At 41.7% G+C, this 24798-nt stretch overlaps 1 protein-coding gene across 3 annotated transcripts in view; it reads left to right on the forward strand.

Annotated features, from left to right (window-relative positions):
- sema5a (sema domain, seven thrombospondin repeats (type 1 and type 1-like), transmembrane domain (TM) and short cytoplasmic domain, (semaphorin) 5A) overlaps positions 1–24798 on the forward strand; it is a 117990-nt gene that overhangs the window by 48682 nt on the left and 44510 nt on the right. For all 3 annotated transcript variants that reach the window (XR_013079377.1, XR_013079378.1, XM_076761222.1), the window contains exons 5-10: positions 4188–4250; positions 7572–7670; positions 13323–13536; positions 14781–15066; positions 17145–17280; positions 21598–21802. Coding sequence is in view for 1 of the 3 variants with exons in the window: in XM_076761222.1 (XP_076617337.1) it covers positions 4188–4250; positions 7572–7670; positions 13323–13536; positions 14781–15066; positions 17145–17280; positions 21598–21802 (1003 nt within the window). In the remaining 2 variants the exon portion in view is untranslated. The remainder of the gene's footprint in view (positions 1–4187; positions 4251–7571; positions 7671–13322; positions 13537–14780; positions 15067–17144; positions 17281–21597; positions 21803–24798) is intronic.

A 24798-nucleotide genomic window follows, 5' to 3' on the forward strand; every position in this document is an offset into this window, starting at 1 on the left:
GGACTCCAAAGAAAACAAAAGGCTCTCCCCAGTCGCACATGTTGTATTTCATGGGCCTGTCTCTTGCAATTACACTTTGTCAGACAGACAATTAGCCCTGCTAATCAGTAGCTAACAGAAACCGTCCTCCATATCTCTGGAAGCATTGCTAATTCAATTACTACAATCCACTAACTTGGCCATTTAAATGCATAGAATAAAAAGCATCAATGGGATTGGAGATGTAGATACCAGCACGTTTAGGGATATCATAGCGTTTGATGTTTTGCAGGAGGGCTGTGAGTAGAAGTAGAAAGAAGCCTAGTAGGGGGTCACTTCAGCACTGACTTATCTTTTTATGATGCTACAGTGATATGTGTAGTGACTCAGTCCTACACACTCATTCAGACATTACATCTAGACCAATTTCAAGTGTAAATCTTTCAGCAGCTTACATCAGCAGACATCAGTCTGAATGGTAAATATTGTGCCAGCACATCAAACGGTAATATCAGCTATTCATAAGGCAGATTAGATTTCCCCGACAGGATTTGTCCGGCTCTCACTCTCAACCCGCCGTCCCCTTGTAATGAGACACACAGCCAGTCATTTCATAAAGCTAGACAGCTGTCAGCAGCGAGTGTGTTCTCTGGACCCTCTTTATGCAAAATATATTCAATATCATGTCTGGAAACAGTGCTGTTTTAGAATTCAGCTCCTCGCTCCCTCCTCCATCTCACTGACTACTGCGCTCTGCCCACACTGTCTTCCTTGTTCTGGCTGGCTCCTAAGTTGGACTCTGTTTTCTCTTTGTTGTTTTTTTTGTTTTTTTTGTCTTCTGTTTGTCCCTTATTTTCCTCTCTGTGTCCTTTCTTCTGTTTCTGTCTGTCTCCCTCTCTGCCCACTCCCTCCCCTGGTATCTCTCCTGCACCCACCTCGTGGTGACAATAGCCTCTCATTGTAAGTCCTGAGCACAATGGTTCATCACTGAGGATTGCACCCATTACAGGGGACAGTAGAGAGGGCGAACACGCGGAACATAACATTTCTTAGGAATTTTCTCTTCGGCTTCCCTGAAGCAACAAACGACTGCTGCTAACTGTGCCAAATTCCCTCTGCCTCTCTCTGAAATGATGCTTCTTAATCACTTTATCTTGCTTAAAGGATTATTCTGGTTGTTTATAACATTGGTCTGTTTTTGTAGTATTGGTGAGTGTACCATCTGTTAATAAATAGACTGGACTCACCACGCTGAGATCTTGGCAATATTGCAGTTTTGTCAGATGTGGCAAGAAGAAGGAGCAATCAGATGATCACGCAGGTTTTAAACATCTCTCAGGTTAATCAAGCATAACAGATTTTTATCCAAACTGTTTGTTATAAACATCCATTTTTACATTTCATAACAAAATTACATTACATAAATTAAAATAGGTCCATGTTGACTTTTGGTTCTACACAGGACATGAACAGCATCCTCTTGTTTGAACCATCCACCCCTCCTTCCTCCATTTGCGGACTTCCTGCCTTTTCTACTCCATCACCTTCCCCCTTTTGCTCCCATCATAATTACTGCAGCCACTAAAGGTCACAGCCTAATAATAAAGGTAAATATGCATTGTAATAACCTCCTTACACTGATGACCTATGCGTGACGACAGGCTGATCAACACTGTTTCACCGCGGAGCACCATTTCTGGGCAGTTTACACACCGGCTTCTGGTTCAACTGTACTCATCAGAGTCGTACCTGTTACCACACCCAATGAAAATGATGACCAAAACCAAGAAAAGAAATAGTTGTAATAAACCATACTTATTCTCTAATAGCTGTATATCTCTTTCATTTCCATAGCATCCAATGGACACTTTTATCCAAAGATGATTAGAGTGCCATGATTGATTTTGTTTTGCTCTTTTGGACCAAATCACCACCATACACTGCTCCCTAAATTTAATCCACGTCCTCTCTTGTTCTCCCATCGTCTTTGTTTCCCTGCTAAGTCTCTATTTCAGTTTCTTCTTGGTGACAAAGACATATAAAACAGATCTTTGTAACAGCTTCTCCTGATAAAGCCAAGAATTATTGTTTCACGACAGCACTTTCCAGACATATTTCCGTTCAAGACAGCTTCATCATAGGAGTGCAGTGGCTGAACAATAGCATGTTAATGAGCTTTTAATGCTTCTTAATGATACTTGTGCTTGCCTTTCCATGCCTGTGATTCTGTTCTTTACTCCAGACTATCTGAGGCAAGGCAGTCAGATAGTGTGGCTTTAATGGTCAGTGATGCCAGCACATCCCCCACTTACAGGCTGATGGACATCACCTTCTTCAGTAGGCTAGTCATAAAGTTGATGTCTTAGAGATGTAATGGGAGTATATAGTATTCTGAAAGTCTGCTTTGAACTATTTCAGATGATGAGACAGCACATAATCGCCCCGTAATGATAAAAGTAACCACTTTGCTCCCTTTAACATGATCCCAAGTTGTAATTTTGTATTGTATTATGATTGATTTTTACCCTGAACGTGAGTGAGTAAGGTTTCGGGCCATTAACAGGTTTTCCTCGCCCCATGCGATTAGTGAAAGCACTTTTCAGCGCCCACATTCAACTCCACTGGGACGCGCCGTGGTGCTGTGTGTGCAGGCTGTGCTGATGCGTGTGGTTTGTGTGTGCGGTGGCGGCACGGCCCAAGAATAGCCTGCTTTGGCCTGGAATGCGAACTGAGACACGCATGCACACACACTGAGAAGGGAAAGAGAGCAGCCAGCTCCCATTAATACTCCATATCTTATCCTCCCTGAATAATACCACACACCCCGAGCTCTCTCCTCCCTCTAAGCTCCTTGCTGTTGCTGCCTATGTGTGCATTTATGCAAGTGTGTACATACGGGGCATTTCTACGCCTCCCAAAGGCCAGCGAGGCGGAAAGCAAAGGCCTTGTCATAAAACACACAGAAGAAAACTCCCAGAGCCTTCACAAAGAGGAAATGAAAGAAGTTCTCCTAAGTGCTGAGGGGGGCTCAGCTTTCGTTTCCCCTCTTGTCCTGGCATAAAACAGGCCTGATACCAAGGTGAAATCTAATATTCTCTTTCAGTTAGCGATATTTACTATATTCCCACAGAGAGTGGGTCCTGCGCCTCTGGCCACTAGCCAGATTATTACTGCAAGAAAGTTGTACCACCATGGCCAAAAAATAAGTGGAATAGTTTTACTTTTGGAGACTTTTCATGACTTGGCATTAAGCGTTGTTATTGTGCCAGTTTTTCAGTTCAGTATTCCTCTCTTTGCCAATCATACAGAGCTGGTGGCAGTGACAGGTAATTCTGCATGTCACAAGCGTGAGTGTCTTAGTGGCCCGCTGCTGCCCCCAGGCCAACACTCATTTCATGACTAGAGAACGTTTATCAATGAGAAACCCCCCTCCCCCCAGAGGTCACGCTGAAATTAAATGGTAGAAATTGTAGCACGCTGGTGTCTTCACCCTCGGAGGAGACAAGTCGAGGTTTTATCTTCTTATTCCTCTCCCTCCTGTTGTAAAATGTAAAAGGCGTCTCTCTGGTTCTTCCTCACATGTAAATCACATTGACAACCCACTCTGGGGACTCGCGTGTTATGTCTGAAGATCCCTCCTTTTCCCTCACACATAAATCAAATTGGCATTTGGCTCTGCGCACACTTGCCTCTCATTTCTTGAGGTCTGCACTTGGTATGCACCTTAATTGGATTCTATGTCTGTATTTAACATGGCTTATAAACTTATGTGTACTGTAAGTGTGTACGTGTGAGTGTGTGTATGTGGTACTGAGAGTACAGAGAAGATGTAATGTCAGATTCATTTGCTGTTCACTTCTGTTTTAATTCATTCCTCCCACTCAAATTAAAGCATAGTCATCAGCCAGAGATCGGTGACTGAGCCAGCATTTCGAACTCATCGCAGGATTGATTTCTGTTACATTTGTTTTCATGTCTTCTGTGCCATTTCTATTGCCGGGCTATCTCAGACATCAAGTCCACAGACATCAAATTGACTTCAAAAAGGTGGGGATTTTGCCACAGTTGAGAGCCAGGCATTGTTTTGTTTGGGTTCCCTGAGTGGCTTTCAAAGTGGTTCGTGGTGACATGGCGCCAAATGCTTCTGATGTTTGCTTCTTCTTGATGGTTTATTGAGAGCTTTGTGCCGTTTTTCTCTCTCTCTGCAGGAGGCTGAGTGGCACTGCGATGAGTTCACCAAGGGAGCCTGCTTTAGCCGTGGAAAATCTGAGGTCAGTTTAACTGATGCCTTAGCATTTGAAATGTCACACTGTTATATTGCTTTATCAGACCCTTGTCACTTTGTTGAGAAAAACAAGTTTTAGTATTGACATTGTAAAAAAAAAAAAAAAAAAAAAAAAAAAAAAAAAAGAACATCTTGTCCTCTGTAAAAGATGGACTCCATGAATTGGGTTCATGGTTGCACTTAGCAGCTAACTAAACTTATTGGATTTAATAAAGAGAGACCATAGATACTACACTTCCCATAATGCAACTCAGTATAATCTCATTGCTAGACCCTGTTTTTGCTATCAGCTCTGTGAGGCTGCACATAGCCAAACCTTAGCTTTGAGGCAAAAGCTAACATCACTGCTAACATTCTCACATTGTCAGTGCTAATGTGCTGATGCTTAACAGGTATAATGTTCAACATTACAGTTTAGCGTGAGCAAGCTAAAATGTGCTAATTAGCACTGAACACAGTGCAGCTGAGGATGATGGGAATTAGATTCGCAGGTCATAAGCAAAGGTTTTGGACAAATTGCACAAAAGAGAGCCACAGGACTGAACAACCCACCAACCAACATTGCCATTCCTCCAGCCATGCTGCTAACGTGGCTAAAAGTTTAAAGATCCCCCTCCAGACATGTTTAATATATATATATATAAAATACTCTACTTTGAATAATAAGTGTGTTTGATATGTTTTTTTACACAAAAAGTTCAGTTATCTTATTAAAATCCTTAAAAAGACATCAACAGGAGGGGGACTTTAATGTCCAAACAACCCAAGAAAACCTTGATGACATCAAGGATTGTCTTCTCAGAGTTGACAAATCTCCTTCCAGAGTAAAAAGTATAAACTGACATCGATGTGTGAAATGACTAACTAGGAAGAAAACCTCCACTGCTGCTGAACACTTTTCTAAATTGCAAAGCTGCAGCCTCCACAACAGCTGATGATTGTTCAACATTTCCCTGTGGGTTTGGTTATCTACAAAAATAACACATGGGTGAATGCTGTTTACCAGTTGAACTGAAGGCCCCAGATGTTGGACTTTCCCACCAATGCACCACTGGGGCACAATGGTTGGAGAAAATCAAATTTTCTGGAGGCAGAAATCACAGATCTCCCTTCAGAGAACACATCACATCAATCAAATAGCTCACTAAAATAAAAGGCAAGTAATGATGAAACATATTGACATAAGCCTGAAAGCAACATGGAGCTCTTTATTAAGCTTTAACATATACACTCACTGGGAATCCCTGCTTTGTATGTGGGATTGCCTTCAAACAGGATCTAAATCATCTTGTTGTGAAGTAAAAAGCTTTCCCAACCTCAGCTTAACTCTTATTTGTAGACCTTGCACAAAGGGAGATCCTGTTGTTTTTGTAGTTTCTCTTTGTGCAAAAGTGTATGTTTTTGTATGCGGTTAGCTGCCATAGCCTTCTCTTCCAAACAGCTGGTTAAGAGCTGCACTTGACTTGTAGGTGGACTACCCAGCCCTGATCCCTGTCTGTGTGTGTATGTGTGTGCACCGCTGTGTATTTATCCTCCTGTGAAAGGTGGTTAGGGACCCATAATAGGCATGCATGGGCTGGCCAGCACAAGATAGCTGTTGTGAATTACAGACTAAAGCTACCTCAGTCCTTGAGAGTCGCTGCTGTCTGAGAGAGTCGAATTGTTTTGCTCACTGTTCCCTTCTGAGGATCAGCTCCTGTGATGTACACCAAGAATAGCATTAAAAGACTTCATTCTCCCGCCGTTGACAGGGCTCTCGATGGTTTATTACCTAACTCAGCGCGCAGCAATATACCATCGCTTAAGCTATTACACAGATACCGTGCCTGTGCTTTGAGTGAATTTACAAGTGATTGTATTTTTTTTCTTAATACGTGTCCGCTCTTCTCCTGTGTATTTGATTTATTTCAGCGAGGAGAAGAAAGGAGAGTTAAATTGACTTGACAGGACTTGATTGCTGCCTCTGTTTTGTTTTATAATGTGAGAGCCAAGTATAACAGCTTCTGTATTACAGTACAGACGTGGAACATTTGTCAGGAAGTTTTCATAAACAAGTCAAGACTGCGAGGCTGGGCAAATATTAAATATGCCGTTATTTACCGTAGAAACAAACTGTACTGAAGAATTGAATTATGCAGAGCCCACACAGCCCACCCCCACCCCTGCGCCCCAGCACGCACATACACACCAGCATACAGTGCACAATGAGTTGGGCAAACAGCACAGATATATAGGCACCCATAACAAGTCTTACTGCACACACATGCACACATACTTAGGCTGTGCTTAGCACCAGGAAACGAGATGTTTTATGAGTCAACCTCCATCTTGATAGGGGGAAATAAAAGCCTTTCCCCTCCCTCCTTCCTCCATCTCTCCTACAGTGCCCTCCACTCCTAAATCAGACCCTTGAGAAGGGGAGAAGGGGGAGGGGAGGTTGCCCTGGGCACCTCAAGTGGCTCAGACAATAGCAGATTTACAAGGTTTTAAATTTCTACGAGGAGCCCTCACCAACCCAGCCATAGCCCCTTTCGGGTGGCAGGGACCCTATGAGTTTATTACCTTGTCCTAGGACAAAAACAAATGCTGCTCTCTGACATGAATACTGACTGCTGCTGTTGTTACATTTTCTGAGTTTTTGTTGATGGAAATCCTCAGCAAGGTTTCATGAAAGCCTGACAGCGATGTTACAAGTTCACGGCGTTCAGCGGCAATCAGTCATTCAATCAATCATTCACTCCACCTGTCCCACTTTATTTGTCGTGCGCTTTTAACCACAAGTGCTGAGTGGTTTGCTAGAAACCTGGGCCAAAACCTCAGGGGAGGAGTGCGCCAAGAAAAGAGTGGTGTGTGTGCATGTGCTATCATTTAGGGAAAAATTACTTGGATTGAATAATGCAGAGAGAAACTTGCTTGAATGAAGCATGGGAGAGGCCACACTTTCATTCCACTTTTTGACTAGTCAACAAAGCCAAGGCAATTTTCTCAACTAATCCTAAGTGGTCCTCTCCCAAACCTGCTGCATTTATCTGTTTTCCACCTCATTCAGATCCTTCTCCAAATCTGGTCCCTGTTGAATTAAGATGTGACATGGCTAAGCCATGTGGGCATTAGCCTTGATTTGACTCTGTCAGGCTTGGCCACGTTTTAGAGTAGCCCTCCCGCAGTTGCAGGTGTTTGTCTCATTTATTGGCATAAAGTGTAATTTTGCCTCTCTGCTTAATGCTGCTGCTTGTCAATGGATAGATAATGATGCTGCTGCTAACTGCTAACTGTGATATGTGTGTTTGCTTGGGTGTTTCCACAGGAGGAGTGCCAGAACTACATCAGGGTGCTGCTGGTGAATGGAAACAGGCTGTTTACCTGTGGAACCAATGCCTTCACCCCCATCTGCACCAACCGAACGGTATGAGCAACAGCATTAGCTTAACAATGCTAATTATTCTGAACCCAAGAAAGGCTCCTTTTTCTATTTAGATTAACGTGTCAAATCCCCCTGGTCCAAGTAAAATCAGCAAGTCATTTTGCATATTAATGTCAGGGAGACTCTTGAGGGCCAGCTACAAACAAAAGCTGGTGGTCAAGCTACCAACACTACTAGTAAACTAATCTGCTAGCAAGTTTGCTGCTGGACTAGCAAACTATGAGTACAATTTTATAAACCACACTGGTTTTGACTTTAACTATGCTGTTTTATTTGTTTTAAAGTCACAAAGGATATATTTCAGTTGGAAATGATATTGGCAAAATTACATTTTTTTTCTTTTTCTACTACATTGTACTCTTTCCTCTTCATTAGGAAAGATTTCCAGTGAAACATGCCAAACAGGGTTGCGTTTCTCTGGGCAACAGCTGCACATTAAAATGAGACTATTTTATTTTTAAAAGAAGACATAACACATTCGTCCTCTTACACATGAAAAGGTTAATTCATAAGCAGTAAAATTAGCCTTTCTCTGGTCAATACACTCACAAGTCTTGGGATACAGACTTACATGTAATGTAAGTCTGTATCCCAAGTAATTGTTTAATTAATTATGTAATTGTTATGTAATTGTTAGCTTAGCTAATGTAAGCTAACTCTCACTGACCTGAGTTCACATTCAGATCATAGTGATAAGGTACTGCTTAGTCAAAACTAAATATAAGAGACAGAATAAAGAAACCAACTGGGACGTTTTTTGCCTATAGAGAGTTTGACAGATCTTCAGTGGTGTTATTCTTCGCTGATTAACTTCTTTCAGGCTTCTTTTAAGGCAATGGAAAACTAGTTTTTCTGAGGCATTGAACTGTGCTGGTCAGTGATGTGACCCTCACCTTGCAGCTCATACCAATCCTTATCCACATTAAGGCTGGACCATTTGTTAAAGTTTTCCCACCGGCCACCATCAGCCCAACATCAGGTGATTGCCATTATATTCAAGCAGGTGATTTGTCCATGTGTCACACTTGTTTGCCAGTGCTTACTAAGAATCTATTAAAGAGCACCTGCTTCCCCAGGAACACATCTTAATAAGTCATTATGCTTGAATAACACTGATATTTCAGGCTTGGTAAGCCTGGTTACATTGCAAATATGAAGACTTAAGTGTTATTGATTGAATTGACAACATCAGATGGAAAGGTCAAGGTTGATCAGCGCATTTAATCAAGGTGTGATTGAGGCGTGATGTTGCTATCGCAGGATTTACTGTATTCGCTCTTGTGGCTGTTCTCGCCTCCTTTGTTGTGCAGTCAGGGATGCAGACTAATTATAAGATGAATCTTATTAAGCTTGCTTATTTAAGAAGTCTCGCTACCTCAAACTTGTTAAACGCCGAAATCAAAATATTGCCTTAAGCTCATTACTCCAAATAATCATAGCCTTTGGCCTACAAGTAAACATTTCCTTGTCTCATCTGAGCTGCTTTGCCCTTCTTCGGCAGTCATTGCAGTCACTTAGCTTCTATTTTTTGTAGCAAATTATGCTGTCTTTTCTTCCTGTATACTTAATTCCAGTGTGCTGCAATGTTTTCTCTCTCTTATGCTGCTGCAAATTCCTCCTAGCTTTTAATCCCATGTTTTAAAAGGCGGTTTAGTCAGACTTTTCAGTTTCGGTTGCTCGAGAGTGCCACAAGGCTCTTGGATTTTTTTCTGCATTAACCACCTGTTGGTAACTTTTCTGCCACCCTTTTATTTTTATTACAAAACCATACTGTGCTAATAACCATGTTTCTCAGTAAGTGAAGTCTCAGCTAAGAAACTTTTTTTTATCCACTATTGTTGTTGACAAGTGCCCACGGAAATTAAGTATAGACCAACATTCGAAATGTCAGGGTATTGTGCTTACCTGAGAACTTATCAAATATCTCTCGTCTACTTTGTGAGATTTCAGAGGAGGAGGCGGCAGGAGTTTACTATTATGATGACATTTGTTTTTGTCCAAAAGCACTGCATCCAAAGGTCATGGGCTCATAATGACTGTTTACTGCTGCGAAAAAACATATAGTTGAAATGTCATGACATTATTATAGCAGTATTTCATCAGGCGCTGTCATATTTACCCACTGAACGTCCGTTAATGTGAAACAATGGTTGGTCACAGCAACAGCAATGGAATCATGCTCTGACAGATTTACTATCAGCTGTGATGGATGAACAGAGAATGAGCAGAATACTTTATTAGTTTAATAAGTGCTCGGAGGTGATAGATTAAACAGCTGTTAATTTCTCTGACTTTCAGCCATGCTGCATCTGATGATGACAGTGATGATGGTGATAATGACAGTGATCATGGCAATGGGAGAAGTTTTTTTTTTTTTGGAGGGGAGGGACGTTATGTTTGATAAGTCGTTAACAAGAATAGAAGCCAGGCCAATGTCTTCTCATAAAGGCATAAAAAAGAGCATTTCAACCATTTAGCAGATTTCTTATCATTTCAAGAGGATATTGTATCAACATAGTTTTTCATCACAGAGTACTGAATTTTTGTGTTTGGACTTGTGGATTAAGTGTTTTGTCAATAATACATTAAACAGGTCATTAAAGACCTGCAATTTCCATGCATTCTTAAACTTTAAAAACTGGCTTGTAGGATAAAATCTAAGCCAACTTTTAAAAGAACCTTCCTGTAATTATGCCAAATTTATATTGATTTCTGGAATAGTCTACGGTAACTGATGACCCTATTCAAATTAACAACATTGTTTTAGAGACTATATTAACCTGTTCTGAAGATTGAAATTAATGTCATGTCTGCAGGTAAATGTGAAGCTGCAGCTGACTAGCTTAGCTTAGCATACCCACTGGAAATGGGGAAGCAGCTGGCCTGGCTCTGTCCAAAGGTAACTGGTAGCTGCCCATCTGTGTTCAATACATACAAAAATAGTGCAAAAACTGGAAGTTGCCCATTATTGACTTCTTGGAGTCTTCACTGGTTGCCTGGCAAGTTCACGGTGAACAAGACTTCTGTGTTCATTAGTAAGTTTTAATGGTGCTGGTAGGCGGATTCTTTCCTTTCTCACCTCTGAACTGGACCAGGTTAGCCGCCTTCTCCTGTTTTCAGTCTTAATGTGAAAGTAAACCAATCGGCCACTGGCTAGCATCATATTTAGCTTGCAGACAGTATGGTATCTATCCTCTCGTCTAACTCTCAGCAAGACAAGCTAGACATGTATTTCTCAAAACTATTGCTATAATAATGATATCGGTGCTGCTCATGATAACTCGGGGTATGTGGTGAAACTTGGAGGTGGTTATTAAAAAATGATGGAAGCTGTTGTTGCATTGACAGAGGCAGATTGTGTTCATGTGTTTACAAACTGGTGAACATCGCTCCATCCTTGCTCCATCATGATGCTATCACCTGTTACCTGTGGAATGTTCCAACAGGTGTTTTTGGAGCATTCCACAACTTTTCCAGTCTTTAGTTGCTCCTGTCCCAACTAGTTTGAAATGTGTAGCTCCGTCAAATCCAGAATTAAGCATCTATTTACAAAAATGAAAGTTGAGGAGATTAAACATTAAATATATATTATCTTTGTACCATTTTCAAGTGAGTGCATGTGAAATAGGATTAGCAAATTATCACATTCTGCATCATTTATGTTTCACAGAGCATCCCACTTTTTTTGGAATCAGGGTTGTAACTTGTGACAGCAAAGTTGATGACAGTGAGGCTGAGTATGAGAAGTTCGTTCGAGACAAAGAAGTTGCACAAAACAATAGAACTTATTCTGACAAGTCTTTCACCCTGTTCACACTCATGTGACATAGCTGCTGGGCTGTGTCGTGCATATAAAAAGCTTCTGGCTACATTTCCTGTCATAGTGGGCACTTAAATATTCTCTCAATAGCCACAGTAGTGTCTCAGTAGCACCGTACATAGCATCCAACTGGCTCTCACAGCAGTCTGTCGAAGCTGTGAGCTGCCTCTTACTAAAAAAGTCTCTATCAAAGTCACTTGTGTCCTACTCACACAGCTGCTGGGTGCACTATAGAGACGACTTTCACTCCCTCTCCTAAAAATGCAACGGATGCACTGCAGTCTATCTATTTATCAGTCCTCCTCTTGTTTTTCTAAATGACCCAATTGACCTAAGAGCAGCTATTCCGGCCCACAGAATGAGTTCCATCAATACCAGGCTTTCATCTCTGGCTGGAAGAGCTCAGACAGGACTGCTCTGTTTTGTTGTGGTTTTGGTGGAGCAGAGGTGGCAGGAGTTAACAAAACCCTTGATCCAAATCGACCAGCTCGGGGAAATTGGCTAAAGAAGTCGCCTGTTTTCCAACACATGCGCTGAATGGAGGCTGCCTCCTGAGTGGAAAAGCTGTCCGCAGATCATTCAGTCAGTGAAAATGTGAAAATGCAAAAGGAGGGATTGAGCTGTGAATCCTCCAAGACCAGAGGTTCTCCGCAACCAGCGAGGAGTTAAAACTACGCAACCCTGATTGATGGAAAAGTAATTGCAAATCATTTTAATTATCATTTGTGGATTTCAAAACCTGAGATTAGTTCAATCTTTCTACTTTGTGTCATGCATTTGCCCTCAGAACTTAGATGAACTTGGATGGAAGCACAAACCATGAGCTAATCCCCGTATACTGTGTTTACTTTTGCACCATAAAATATAATTACATCTTGGATTTAAAAAATGCATTACTCCTTTTTGGTATTCAAGGCTCAGTCAGTCAGTGAGCTATGTCTTGTACATATATATATATGTGTGTATATTTTAACTAGGAACCAGTGCAGTGTGTCAGGGCTAAGCCAGGGTCATGCTATAAAGTATTTTTAAAAAGCAGGGAGCCGGATTTGGCCTCATATTCAAAGGCAGACTGTGAGGGAAGACTGCATCTCACATCAAGCCTCTTTTGAACTCAGAGAGGCTGCTCAAAGATGTGGTGTAATAATGTTATAACCAGACAAACAGCTGGTTGTCCTGCAGAGACATCAGAAAGCAAACCGAGGAAACACTGCAGCAGGGTTTAACTTTATTTAAGAAGCCACTTTTAGAAATTCTATTATTTTCTTGACAGGTGGTTTCTTAACATTAGACTTAAAGCAGCTGCTCTTATTGTGTGTTTTATGCCGCTAATGATTCCAAATACATTCTCTGATTATGTTTCCTGCTACTGAAGGTTTTGCTCATATATATCCTTGTGTGTTTCTCAGTAGATGTAAACCAAACAAAACATAATGAGATGAAGTTTTTATTTATTTATTTTTTTTTTAGCTGGCACCATTTGCATATTGGCAGGAACAAACAAAACATTACCAGACTTCTACGGTTTGCATTTTAATGGTGCCCTTTGATACGTTGTCCTATATTTTTTATGCAGGTTTTATTTTTTTTACAGCGACCCATTATTTAGAAATAAGAAGAAAATGCATATTACTCCCAAGCATATTGCGTGTTATTGTATTAATTTCTTTAACTCAAGGGGTACTCCTGTTATAAGCAATCAAAATCATTTTCTTGGCAGCGTCTGCTTCCTGTCAATGCCCATTTTTCCGCTATCCATTATAAACCTGCCACTTTCGTCCTCTATCTCGTCTTCCTCTTTCTCTATATTGCAGCTGACAAATTTGACAGAGATCCACGATCAGATCAGCGGGATGGCTCGGTGTCCTTACAACCCCCTCCACAACTCCACTGCCCTCATCACCTCCAGCGGGGAGCTTTACGCCGCCACAGCCATGGACTTCTCTGGGCGAGACCCCGCCATCTACCGCAGCCTGGGCGGCCTGCCACCGCTGCGCACTGCCCAGTACAACTCCAAGTGGCTGAACGGTACGGTTCAAAGTTTTGGGTCCAGAAAGGAGACGTTACAGTTGATGTAAATGTGTGTGAAAATCGTTACATAAAGATAAATGGGCATTTTTTTAACAGAAAGAGCTTTTCCCCAGTCACAGCTATTGTACATCAGCACTGCAGCTGGTGGGGATTCAGTGTTTTGCTCAAGGAAACATAAGCATGGCAGGTGTTTATCTAACACGGGAGTTGGAATCTGTCTCTCTTGTTTGAAGTATTGTATTTTCCACTCAAGTCACCGCTGTGCCGCACGAAGAAGTGTACTGAAAGAGACGAGCCTCTTCATCATTGTTCTGACGCCTGTCAGCTAAAACAATTATTTTTAAAGTTACTAAGCAACTACAGTTTTGCTGAATTTCTTTGAGGAACATGAAATTGTGTATTTTTCAGAAATCAATGTGTTTTTCCCCCCCCGAAAGCTCAGACCCACTTCAAGCGCGAACCTCCACAGTGCAGATTGGAGAACTTCAGACAGCTTAAGATGTCCAGCCTACAGAGGAGCAGGTCAATCAGTATCTTGTCAGCAAGTGACTTTTATCTGATTCACATTTAAGCTAAATTGAAAAAATAAATTAAAAGCCACCACATACGTCGCTTCGCAGAAACCCTCTGGGAATAGGTTTAATAACTAATTTTATGGCGAATTGATTTTCCTCCTCTGTCTCCCCCTACACTGCCCTCAAAAGGTGCAGAGGAGAAAAGGGTTGAAATGAGGAGGAGGGGGAACACTTTCATTTAAAGATGAATTAAATCACTGTCAGCAAGAATAAAGTGTGCGGTTTAGATCCAATAATGTCATACATAAAGATGAATGCCATAGCTGTGACAGTGTCGTGGAGGTCGCGTGTTTCAGATAGGGTGAGAGCTATTACGCTACACCTGTTTTGGTCATTTCTCATCCTAACCTTTAAGTTTGCGGAGTGAAAAATGAGTTTTCTTATTACAACACAATGCCATTAATAACACGGCCTGTAGTTATTAATCCTGATCACCTGCTGTTGTGTGGGCCTCATGCTCACACACACTGCGAGTCAATCAGTCATAGCACAGACCCAGTCGCTCTCCCACTCCCTCTTACTCCCACAGCCTTAAATATTGTTCTTTTGGTATTTCGTCTTCCTCTCTCTGCACTTCATCTTTCTCTTGGCTTTCTTCACTTTTTCCTTCCATGTCCTCATTCTCCCTCTCACTTTCTTTGCCTCTTGTTACTTCTGCTTTGACAGAGCCGAACTTCGTCTCCTCCTACGATATCGGCAACTTTACCTACTTCTTCTTCCGGGAAAACGCGGTGGAGCACGACTGCGGCCGGACGGTGTTTTCCCGCGCAGGACGCGTCTGTAAGAACGACATCGGCGGGCGCTTCCTCCTGGAGGACACGTGGACCACCTTCATGAAGGCCAGGCTGAACTGCTCCCGACCAGGAGAAATCCCTTTCAACTACAACGAGCTGCAGGGAACGTTTTACCTGCCTGAGCTGGAGCTACTCTACGGCATTTTCACCACCAACGTGTGAGTAACTTGAGATTTGACAGAAGGGCAATGACGACAAATATCTTTCTGCCTTCATAGCAAAAAGTATGACCTGATTCAAACAAAACTTACATCCCCAATCGACTGTTAGCTAAACCCAGACCCCGTAGCTGCTGTCAAGCTTCTGTTCTCGCGCGACATAAAGCTAAAGATAAACAATATTATATTCAATTGATAAAATTCTGAGTAATTTTTGAAACAATTGGTCTTTGATTTCAGAAAGTGGTGGACAAACACACATTTCTAGCCAACAACCATCAATTTTGCCTGCTGAAATGACAACACCGCTAGCTAGCAAATTAAGCTAACGTTATCACCATGAATGGATTAAGAGCTTGAAGGCTACATAGGTAGCTAAGAAATGTTAATGTTAATGATCCATGAAGAGATAAAGAAGCAGCATTGTTCTTGTATTTCAGTGTAGACCAGTGCAGTCCCAGTATGATAAGAGTCTGGTCTAATGTTTTTCCTCATGTCTACCTGACATATTCCTGGTTAGCGGCGCAGCTTAAATACTTGAATAAGCAAGACAGAGGTTTGATTTATGCTTTTTTGTTTGTATTTTTAGACAGTACGTTTCTATTTTAATTTTACATCCACTATGTTATTAGTTATTCAGCAAACACATTTCAGTTTTTCATTTGCGAAATTTGTTAGTTGACAAATTGCTTTTCTTTTGTGCAACAAGCCATTTGTTTGCAAATTTTTCTCAAATTGTTCTGCTTCCCCGAAGTCCTTTTTATTTTTTTTATCTGGCATTGTAATTTGCATGCGATTCCTTGGAAAGAAGTGCAGCCTTTGTAAATAATCAGATTAAGTCCAATTATCAGGTTGCTTGATTAAAAGTTAAAGTCTTTTAAAGTTGTTTCCCACAATCACCCCAGGTTGTTTGACAGTACGTATAATTTGCATTATGAGGGATGAACCAAAGTGAGATCCGGCTTACAGCATCTTGAGATCAGATGAAAAATACCGACACGGTTTTTCTTTTATTCTTTGCTGTTTTTGATGCTCCCACAGAAAAGCTTCATGTATAATTCAGAGTGTTTTCAGCATCACATTGTCATTTGTGTAAACAGACACACTTAGACTGCATTTGCATCAACCGAGCGTGTGACCTTTTTGTACCGCGCATGCTGAGTGTATAAAATTGAGTGATATATGACAATGATGTTTACATGGCATGTTTACAAGTGCATCTCAAATTGAATTTCCAGTAGAAATCTCCTCCCACAAACACTCAAACCAGTCTACAAACAGGATCACTCATACTGGTACCATCTGATCATGCTTAAATCCCGTGAAAGAAGCTTATCGCGTATTAAACGTGCACACACTATCATGCACATGGGGGATGTAAGAGATGAGATGCATCCATGGATGAAAACTAATATTTTTTGTTTTCCCAAACACCCTTTCGTCTTTTTGTGTCATTTTTTTTACCCTCTCGTACACACATACACATACACACACACACGGACCATTATTAAAAGCTGAGTAATCTATTCTTTATGGCCAATGCCTTCACATTGCTGAAAAAGAAGTCTTTTGAAGGGTATTGGAAACATTTCCCCCTGCAGGCACAGAGTTTAATGAACAGCCGCATTGGATTATAATTCACACCGCCCAAGTCTCACAGTTTGAGTTGAGAGTTAATACTCTCATTCTTTACTTTCTCTTCTGAGGGAGGAGACCGGTACTTGTTGAAACTGACAGCTTAAAAAGTCAAAGCTGTATTTCAGGCACTAGATCTGTACAGTTAATCAGACAAGCCGAACAGCTTAATGCTTAATTGTGTCCTATTGCTGGATTTATAATCCAATAATGACGATCACTTACAGCGACGTCTGCGTCTGTCCGTCCGCCGTTTGATTTGTATTGTCGGGTGAGAGCAATGTAAACATACAGAGGTCAGCCTTTTAATACCAACAAAATCTGAACTGTTTTCTTCTAGTGCCATGGTGTCCTTTTCTAATTCTCTTCTCTCTGTTTCCCTTCTCTCTGATCCATTGTTGGGTTTCCCTTCCATTCTTTTTTTTTTGGTTCCTGGCGTTCAGAAACAGCATTGCTGCATCTGCGGTGTGTGCCTTCAATCTCAGTGCCATCTCACAGGTTTTCAATGGGCCCTTCAAGTACCAGGAGAACTCCCGGTCAGCATGGCTGCCCTACCCCAACCCCAACCCAGACTTTCAGGTAACAAAGCTATAGAGGGGAGCTCTGTTTTGTTTTGTTTTGTTTTGTTGTGTTTTGTTTTGTTTTGTTTTGTTTTGTTTTGTTTTGTTTTGTTTTCAATAGTTTTTTTTTTTTTTTTTGGATTTGAGCTGCACAGAGACACCTCAAACACAGGAATGAGACAAAGAGCCACAGCCATGCTATCAGCTCTGTTAGGTAGTAGAGTGCTCAGAGCTAAATGCTAATGCCAACACGATAACATCCTCAAAATGATAACATGCTTTCTTTTGCAGGTACAATGTTAGCCATGTTCATCATCTTAGTTTAGCGTTGTTGCATGCTAACGTTTGCTCATTAGCACTCACACAAAAGTACAGCTTGAGTACAGAAGCTGATGGGAACGTCCAACCACAGTACAGTGATGACGGAAAAGTCAACTGTTCAATAAAGTTAATCCAATTCATCCTGAGAGGGACATGAATATCTGTGTTGTTACAAAACTTCATGGCAAAGATATTTCAATCTGGACCAAAATCCTGGAACGACCAATACACCAACACTGGCATCAGTACAGTCAAGCTGCCGGCATGGCAGCAAAAAAAAAAAAAACATTCACAGAGGCACTTTAAGAAGTGTGCATGTGAGTTCAGTTAAGAGCTAATCACGAATGATCACTTCTTCATGCTTGACGTGTTTTCAACCCAACACGCTGTCCAATCAGCCAGACAATATGTGTGGCTGGGTGCATGCCTAACGAAATGTATGTACGTGGTGTGTCCTGATAAATAGATGTGTGATCGCCCTGATGAGCCTGTCTCAGAGACCCGGCAAGCTCTTAGCTGTTATTAATTTCCTCTCTCTTTCAATCATCCCCTTCTCCCCATGAACACACGTGTTACGACCACTCGTTACAAAATCCAGTGATTTTTTACAATGGCCCAATCACTCCTTTAAGATGTGTCATAGCCTCAATAGCTTCATTGTGTGAACTAAAGTCCTTCTCTAATAAACTGTCCTTGTTATTCACAAGTGGCACTTTATGTTTATACCCCATCCGAGGGGCAAACCGAGTGCAGGGGCAGCTCATCCCGATTTTAGGAACCGCTCTATACTGATGACACAGAGGGAATGTTTTATTAGCAGAAGTGTCTCTCAGTTGTCGCAGGCTTAGCAGATAGTGAGGGAGCTAATCCATGCAGCTCTCCATGAGGGATTGAATTCCCTCTGAGGTTTGGCTGCCAATGGGTGACACACGCCTCACTTCCACACATGTTTCCCATCACAGGCCCTCGATCATGTTTCCGTCAAGCCAGCAGATGCGTGAGCGGTCGCGATGCCTGCTACCGAGAAGTCACACACACATTATCCACAATGACCTGCTCGTGCAGAAAATGTGCTAGCTGGGACGGTGTATGAGGAAATATACATACACGTGAATCTGTAACATCATCTGTATGTCTGAAATTCACCTTTGAGAAAACCAATTTCTTCTGCCTGTCCAGTGCTGACCACAGATTTATCCTGTTCAGCATATTGTAGGCACATCATAGAGAGGTTCCTATATACCATGAGGCTGTGTTCCTCGAGGATAAACCAGGATCAGTTCCTCCTCTCCATCCGCGCCCCTCCGCTTAAGCTCCGGCACAATACCTGCTCCTCACTGCTGGACTGATACACACTCTATCTAGGTTTCAGTGACATCTTCATCAAGCATTTGTCAATGTTGGAGGCTGAGATTTACGAGCGCAGGATTTATAGAACTTTTTTTTCCCCCGGTCTTTTCTGCACATACACCCACACACACCTGTACATGCACAAACATACACCTACGCGAAGACCAGCACCTATAAAAGCCACTGACCACGCACATGTGTACTGTAGCCTACACAAATATGTCCACAGAAATAGAGGGTTGCAAATTGTTGCCAAATAGGGATAATTATGACTGTGACCTCATCACTCAACACACACACACACACACACACACACACACACACTTACACTGATCATTGATTGAGAGCTTAATTCCCTGTGTGTCTGCAAAGAAAATCCCCCCCATTTATTTGAACCACACGGATTGATCCTGCTGGGTTTATTCAGGCTATGAGTCATGTTCCTGGGCGTTAGGAGCTAATACCGTCTCTGTGTTGTATAGGTTTTCTGTCACACTGTAATTGCTCACTGTAAAAAGGCATTCATTGTTAAGCTCCATATGTAGGAGAATATGCTAAGATAGAGTCTGAGCCAGAGACGGAAAGTTGTGTTATCTTAAAGATTTAAGTGCAACAAAAAAGAGGTGTTAGTTTTCCCTTCGCGCTTCCCTTTCAACATTATTTATGACCATTTTGAGCCAAAGCTCACAAAATATTCTAATCACATCTTACCAGGATGATGAAATGTTAAATTACATGGGGCACATTTTCAACAAAAGACCATTTGGCCAAAACATGGTGTACTACAACCATATTTCTCAGTGGCACTTACCATCCTGGCAGAGCACCGTGCATTGATGATGAGTGGGACAGCTGAGTGTTGGATGGGCCCTCAGCCAAATGATGGTTCTGTCCCTCACCTTGACTGTACTGAGACAATCACCGCATCCATCTCTCTGTGCATTCACAGATGTCATAGATCCTCACCGGTCAGCGCCTAACTTTGTCCCACTGTGCCAGAAATACAATCACACAGTCACTATGGGATTCACACACATGCATGCAATGCAGGGACAAACCCCAAAAGGAAACCTGAGACATGTGTTATTACACAGCCCACACACATGTTACACATTGGCACATACACACACTGTTGCATTTCCCTGCCCTTCAGGGCTTTAATTTCCCATCTCCTGAGGTGGCGAGGGCACTGATCCATTGCACATCCTGGGGAAGCCCACTATGATTCTCATCTGTCAGCCCGGGGAAGGCCAGGGATTGATCTGTATAAAGTGTCGGTGATGCTGTTGCTACTGTAGCTAGTCAGCAAGAACTAATTGCCTTCCAAGGTCCAGTCTCAGCGAAGTACTACGAGGCTGTGCACGGTTAGCCTGGAGCGAGTTTCGTGCGGTGCATCTGCGATACAATGTTCAAAACAAAAACGGTACCAGTCATTTGGGTTAGCGTAATTGTTGGGCACGGCTTATTTTTGTTTTTTCTGCGCTGTGCCTTGGAGTAGGCTTATTCTTTGTGGAAGGCGCCTCAATCCACAATCCTGACCCCAGTCTATGACCTCTGTTACTGAGAAGGATATGCATGGTTAGCTTCACTCATCCAGCTCTGCCTCAGCTGGACTGGCTTCATGCCTCACTTTGTCCCATTCTGCTTGATGGAAGAAAGGCTCTGCATTAAAAAAGCATGAATGTTGTCCCTGTCCTGGGAAAACTGTGCAACTCTAAAACATCAAGTTTTCCGGTTATCCCGTGTATTTCTAACATTCCTTTAGTCAAAGAAGTAGGAGATGGTGGAGTAATCTATCAATGCTACAGTGGGTCATCATTTATAGTTTTGCTTCTCAGAAGAAAAGAAATAGTTAAAATAATATAATTAAAAGTGGAAAAAATGAACTTTCTGAATAAGTTAAAACACAGAAACATTTGTAACCTCCAGTATGACAAAAATATAAACTATGCTTTTGACTCTTAATATGTCCTTTTTTTAAGTCCCATTTGGAGACAGTTATTTTATTGAACTTCTTTTAATAAAAGAACTCTGGGAAATATCTTACATATTAGATATTTGATATTATGACCACGAGCTTCGACACTGACTCATCTGGGACGCAGACTGAGGGCCAACAATGCCTGATAAAACCAAATTAATCTGCGATGAGGAAATCTACCTACAGAATATATATGTGACTGTTTTCCAGGCAGGTCCGAGCAACTTTGATGCTGCAGCATTTAGACAGTATATGTTTTGTGTAATATAAAAAGCAATAATGAAGCTCTGAAGATGAAAACATTTTTAAGATATTAGTTTATTTTTGCGGTTAAAAAAATGAACATTACTACTGGAGTACTAATAAAACTCACCAGCAATATATATGCATATGAGGAAGAATCTAATAAAAGAGATAACTACTTGCTCAGACATTCATTCACTCTTCTTCCACCAGCCGCGGCGTATTGACTACAAAGCCTTAAGGTTGTGAGGATAGCAAACCATCACAACCGGGCTGCAATCGACTTTAAAGCCTTGTTCATTTAATCATTCAATCCCTCTTTCTTCCCGTCTCTGGTGGTTCTTCAGGACGAAAACTCGCTTATTAACATAGCCTACCATCCCAAAGAGCTCAGCCTTTATTAAAGTAGTCAGTCCAACTTGTCCTTTCTGTCCTCCACAGTGCGGCACCATTGACTCTGGCTCCTACGTGAATCTGACTGAAAGAAACCTGCAGGACGCTCAGAAGTTTTTGCTGATGCATGAGGTGGTCCAACCCGTGGTTCCAGTGCCCTACTTCATGGAGGACAACGTGCGCTTCACTCATGTGGCGGTGGATGTGGTGCAGGGGAAAGACATGCTGTTTCACATCATATACTTGGCTACTGGTAGGTTCTTAGCACTGTGTGTCACTTTTGAGTGCATGTTTTGCAAAATCGGTTCGTTTTCATACACATACAGTATTTGTGTCTGCATACTGCACATATTAGTCTCTGTGTTTTATGCATTGGCATATTTATGAGGTGCTTGCATGTGCCTGCCTTGATCTTAATATGAACAATGAGGTCCTACATAAGTGCATATTTTTCTTTTTGGAGCAATTTCTGTATTTTTGCCTTAATTAATTCGTCTGCTTTCAGAGTTCAGTGTGGATTGGGAAAGGGTTAAGTCACATTCTACCGAGCACCAGTCAGGATTGAACATTATTGGATTTGAAATGTGATGGCAGTTGTGGGGTTGTTTGCCAACACTGTTTGTCAGATATGATTAAATCACACCTGCATAGTCTCTCAATAAATAATACATAACCTAGCTTTACAAATTAAATCTTTAATTGATGCTTTTATTGCCATGAGTATTGATTGTGATAGATGAATAGTTGAAATATTAATCAAGTTCAGGAGCTTTAAGCCCTTGAATTGCACTTTGAACGTGAGACAAAAACAAGCCTGCGAGAAGAATAATGAAACCAATAGATCTGCGGCTCTGAGGAGACATCAAAGCTTAGTCTTCTAACACAAGTTTGATCACTCTTTACCTCCATATGTCCTCCATATGCACTGACACACACATCGCACCACGTATCACTCCCATGCAATCCCTCACTAAGAGATCATAGACAGCATTGAAACAGCCAACAGCCAAAAGACGGACGGGGAATTAATAACACGAGTACAAGCAGTTCTGATTTAACCCCTCCATGTTTTCCCTGCCTGAACTGCATGGCACTGCCTGCTTATCAGTGGCTTGTTTGATCATACTGGTGTGAGAATGTGTGATGTTAGACTTGGCAGAGTGCTTAAAACACTATCAGCGAGATACCAGATACACAGCAGCGTTTGGTGTCTGTTCTGTATTATGATATAACAGACAATATGGATTATGAACGGATGTACTGAGCACAATTTGAACGTAGTGACCCACTTCACTGTGCTAATGCACCATAGGCCCACTGGGAAATGTCAACATGATCTTCCTGTTGTACCGTCAGTGTTATTTTAGGATATCACACATAGGAGCGCACACACACACCCTCACACACACACACACACACACAGCCTGTTCCAGTTCACTGGCTCTTTGCTTGGCATCTCCCTCAAAAACTCCCCTCTCATTGTTTGCATGGCACTGTGATCAATGTAGCGTCGGACCAGAGCTGCCCACACTGCAAGATCCCCAGACAATAACCAGACGCTAATGAAAACATCTGAAACACTGCCAAGGCCATTTGGGTAGTGCACATATTGTACCTAATCACATGCTATTATTAACGCCTAAACGCTCTCCGCTGATTGGGGCTTCTGTGGACAACCTGATAGCTCCAACTGGGGGTCCAAAGATGTCAAGGTGTAGGGTTCTTTTATTCAAACACGAGGCTCGCAGCAGATTTCTCCTCGTTATTCAGCCCTCATTAGTCATTTTAGCTTGGCGGCAGTATTTTTGCGTGCAGGTCACAAGAATAGAATTCAATTAAATAGAAAAGATTTGGAAAGTTCCTGGGATGGAGTTTAGAGTTGGTGAAGGTGCATGTCTTGAGAAAAAAAAAAAAAAAAAACTTGGGGCCAGTGTTGGGCAAGTTGCCTGAAAAGTGTAATCACTTGCTCATTACATATCACTAATTGAATTACACTGCCTTAGTAATTGCTCAACAGCAAATGCAATTTAAGCACGTGTAGAATTAGAGAAGGAGACATCATAAGATCAGCCTTTATCGATCCCCAATGGGATGCTGCAGCACAAAGATAGAGAGGTAGGTACAAATAAATAGAGAAAGTAATAAATAAATAAATACAAAGGAACGGAAATTAAAAGAGTGCTATACAAGGGCAATTCAAGTCGAAATTACTGGTGCAGTGCTGTCTCTAAGCAAGGGACACAGGGGTGTTAGTAGCAGCAAGTATGATGTTACATAATATGTGTATGATAGAGGGTGAAGTAGTCAGTATTTATTATGTAATTATTTTTTTATTGCATCCATAATGTAATGCAGTATTGAAATTATATGTACTATATGGATTAACAAGCATTCAGACTGAACATCAACAGCTAGCTTAATAGTAGTTACTGGGAGCCTTCCTCTGTAGTGGACTTCCTGCGCCAAGCTGGCATGTCTCGGACCAGTCTATTTACTGATAAGACAGTGGTTAGACAGCAAACTAGCCGTCCCCCATGGTGAAGAAGTAATGAAGTGGGATTGTTAACTGTAATATCATGTCTGAATTTCAAGTGTAATCCTTTGCACTACTTGTAATACGTTACTGCCCAGCACTGCTTGGGGCACTACTTAACTTTTATTCCTTACTTTGAAACGATCTATTTGCAATTCACCCTTGTTCCCTTGGCATCCCTGTGCACCTAATTACTTTTTCTTCACCCAGGGGATTTCATGTATAATAGATGATGTTTGTTTTAGCTCTCCCAAAAGAACATCTGCCCCTAACTTCGTCTCACGGGGCCTACCTTACATAAAATAAAGGTCAGGACATATTCCCAGTGACTTGCATTTCCATACTCTTCTTCTTCAGAGCCGCAAAGTGGTTTCTTACCCTGAAATATCCCCTCAAAGAAAAGTAGACCAGAAATCATGCATTCAGGTGTCATACCAATTCCCTGGTCGCACCTACAGCACTGCATGTTGATGGCATAACCAAGCAGAGCAGCCACCACAAGTCTTTTTGACAGTCTTATTTCAGGAGGAAGTGATTGCCGTGTGGTTCACACTGAGTTCACATCAGCTTGCGTCTAGTTTTGCTCATCCAGGATGTTTTTTCTGTTGTTGTTCCCTCTTCAAACTCTCTGCTATTCTTACCCCTCCTCTCCTTTGCTCGCCACAACTTTACCTTTTCTCGGGCAGATAAACACCCTCCTTCCTCTTTGTGACCAA

Source organism: Chaetodon auriga, chromosome 21 (genome assembly GCF_051107435.1).
Source record: "Chaetodon auriga isolate fChaAug3 chromosome 21, fChaAug3.hap1, whole genome shotgun sequence".
Taxonomy (NCBI): domain Eukaryota; kingdom Metazoa; phylum Chordata; class Actinopteri; order Chaetodontiformes; family Chaetodontidae; genus Chaetodon; species Chaetodon auriga.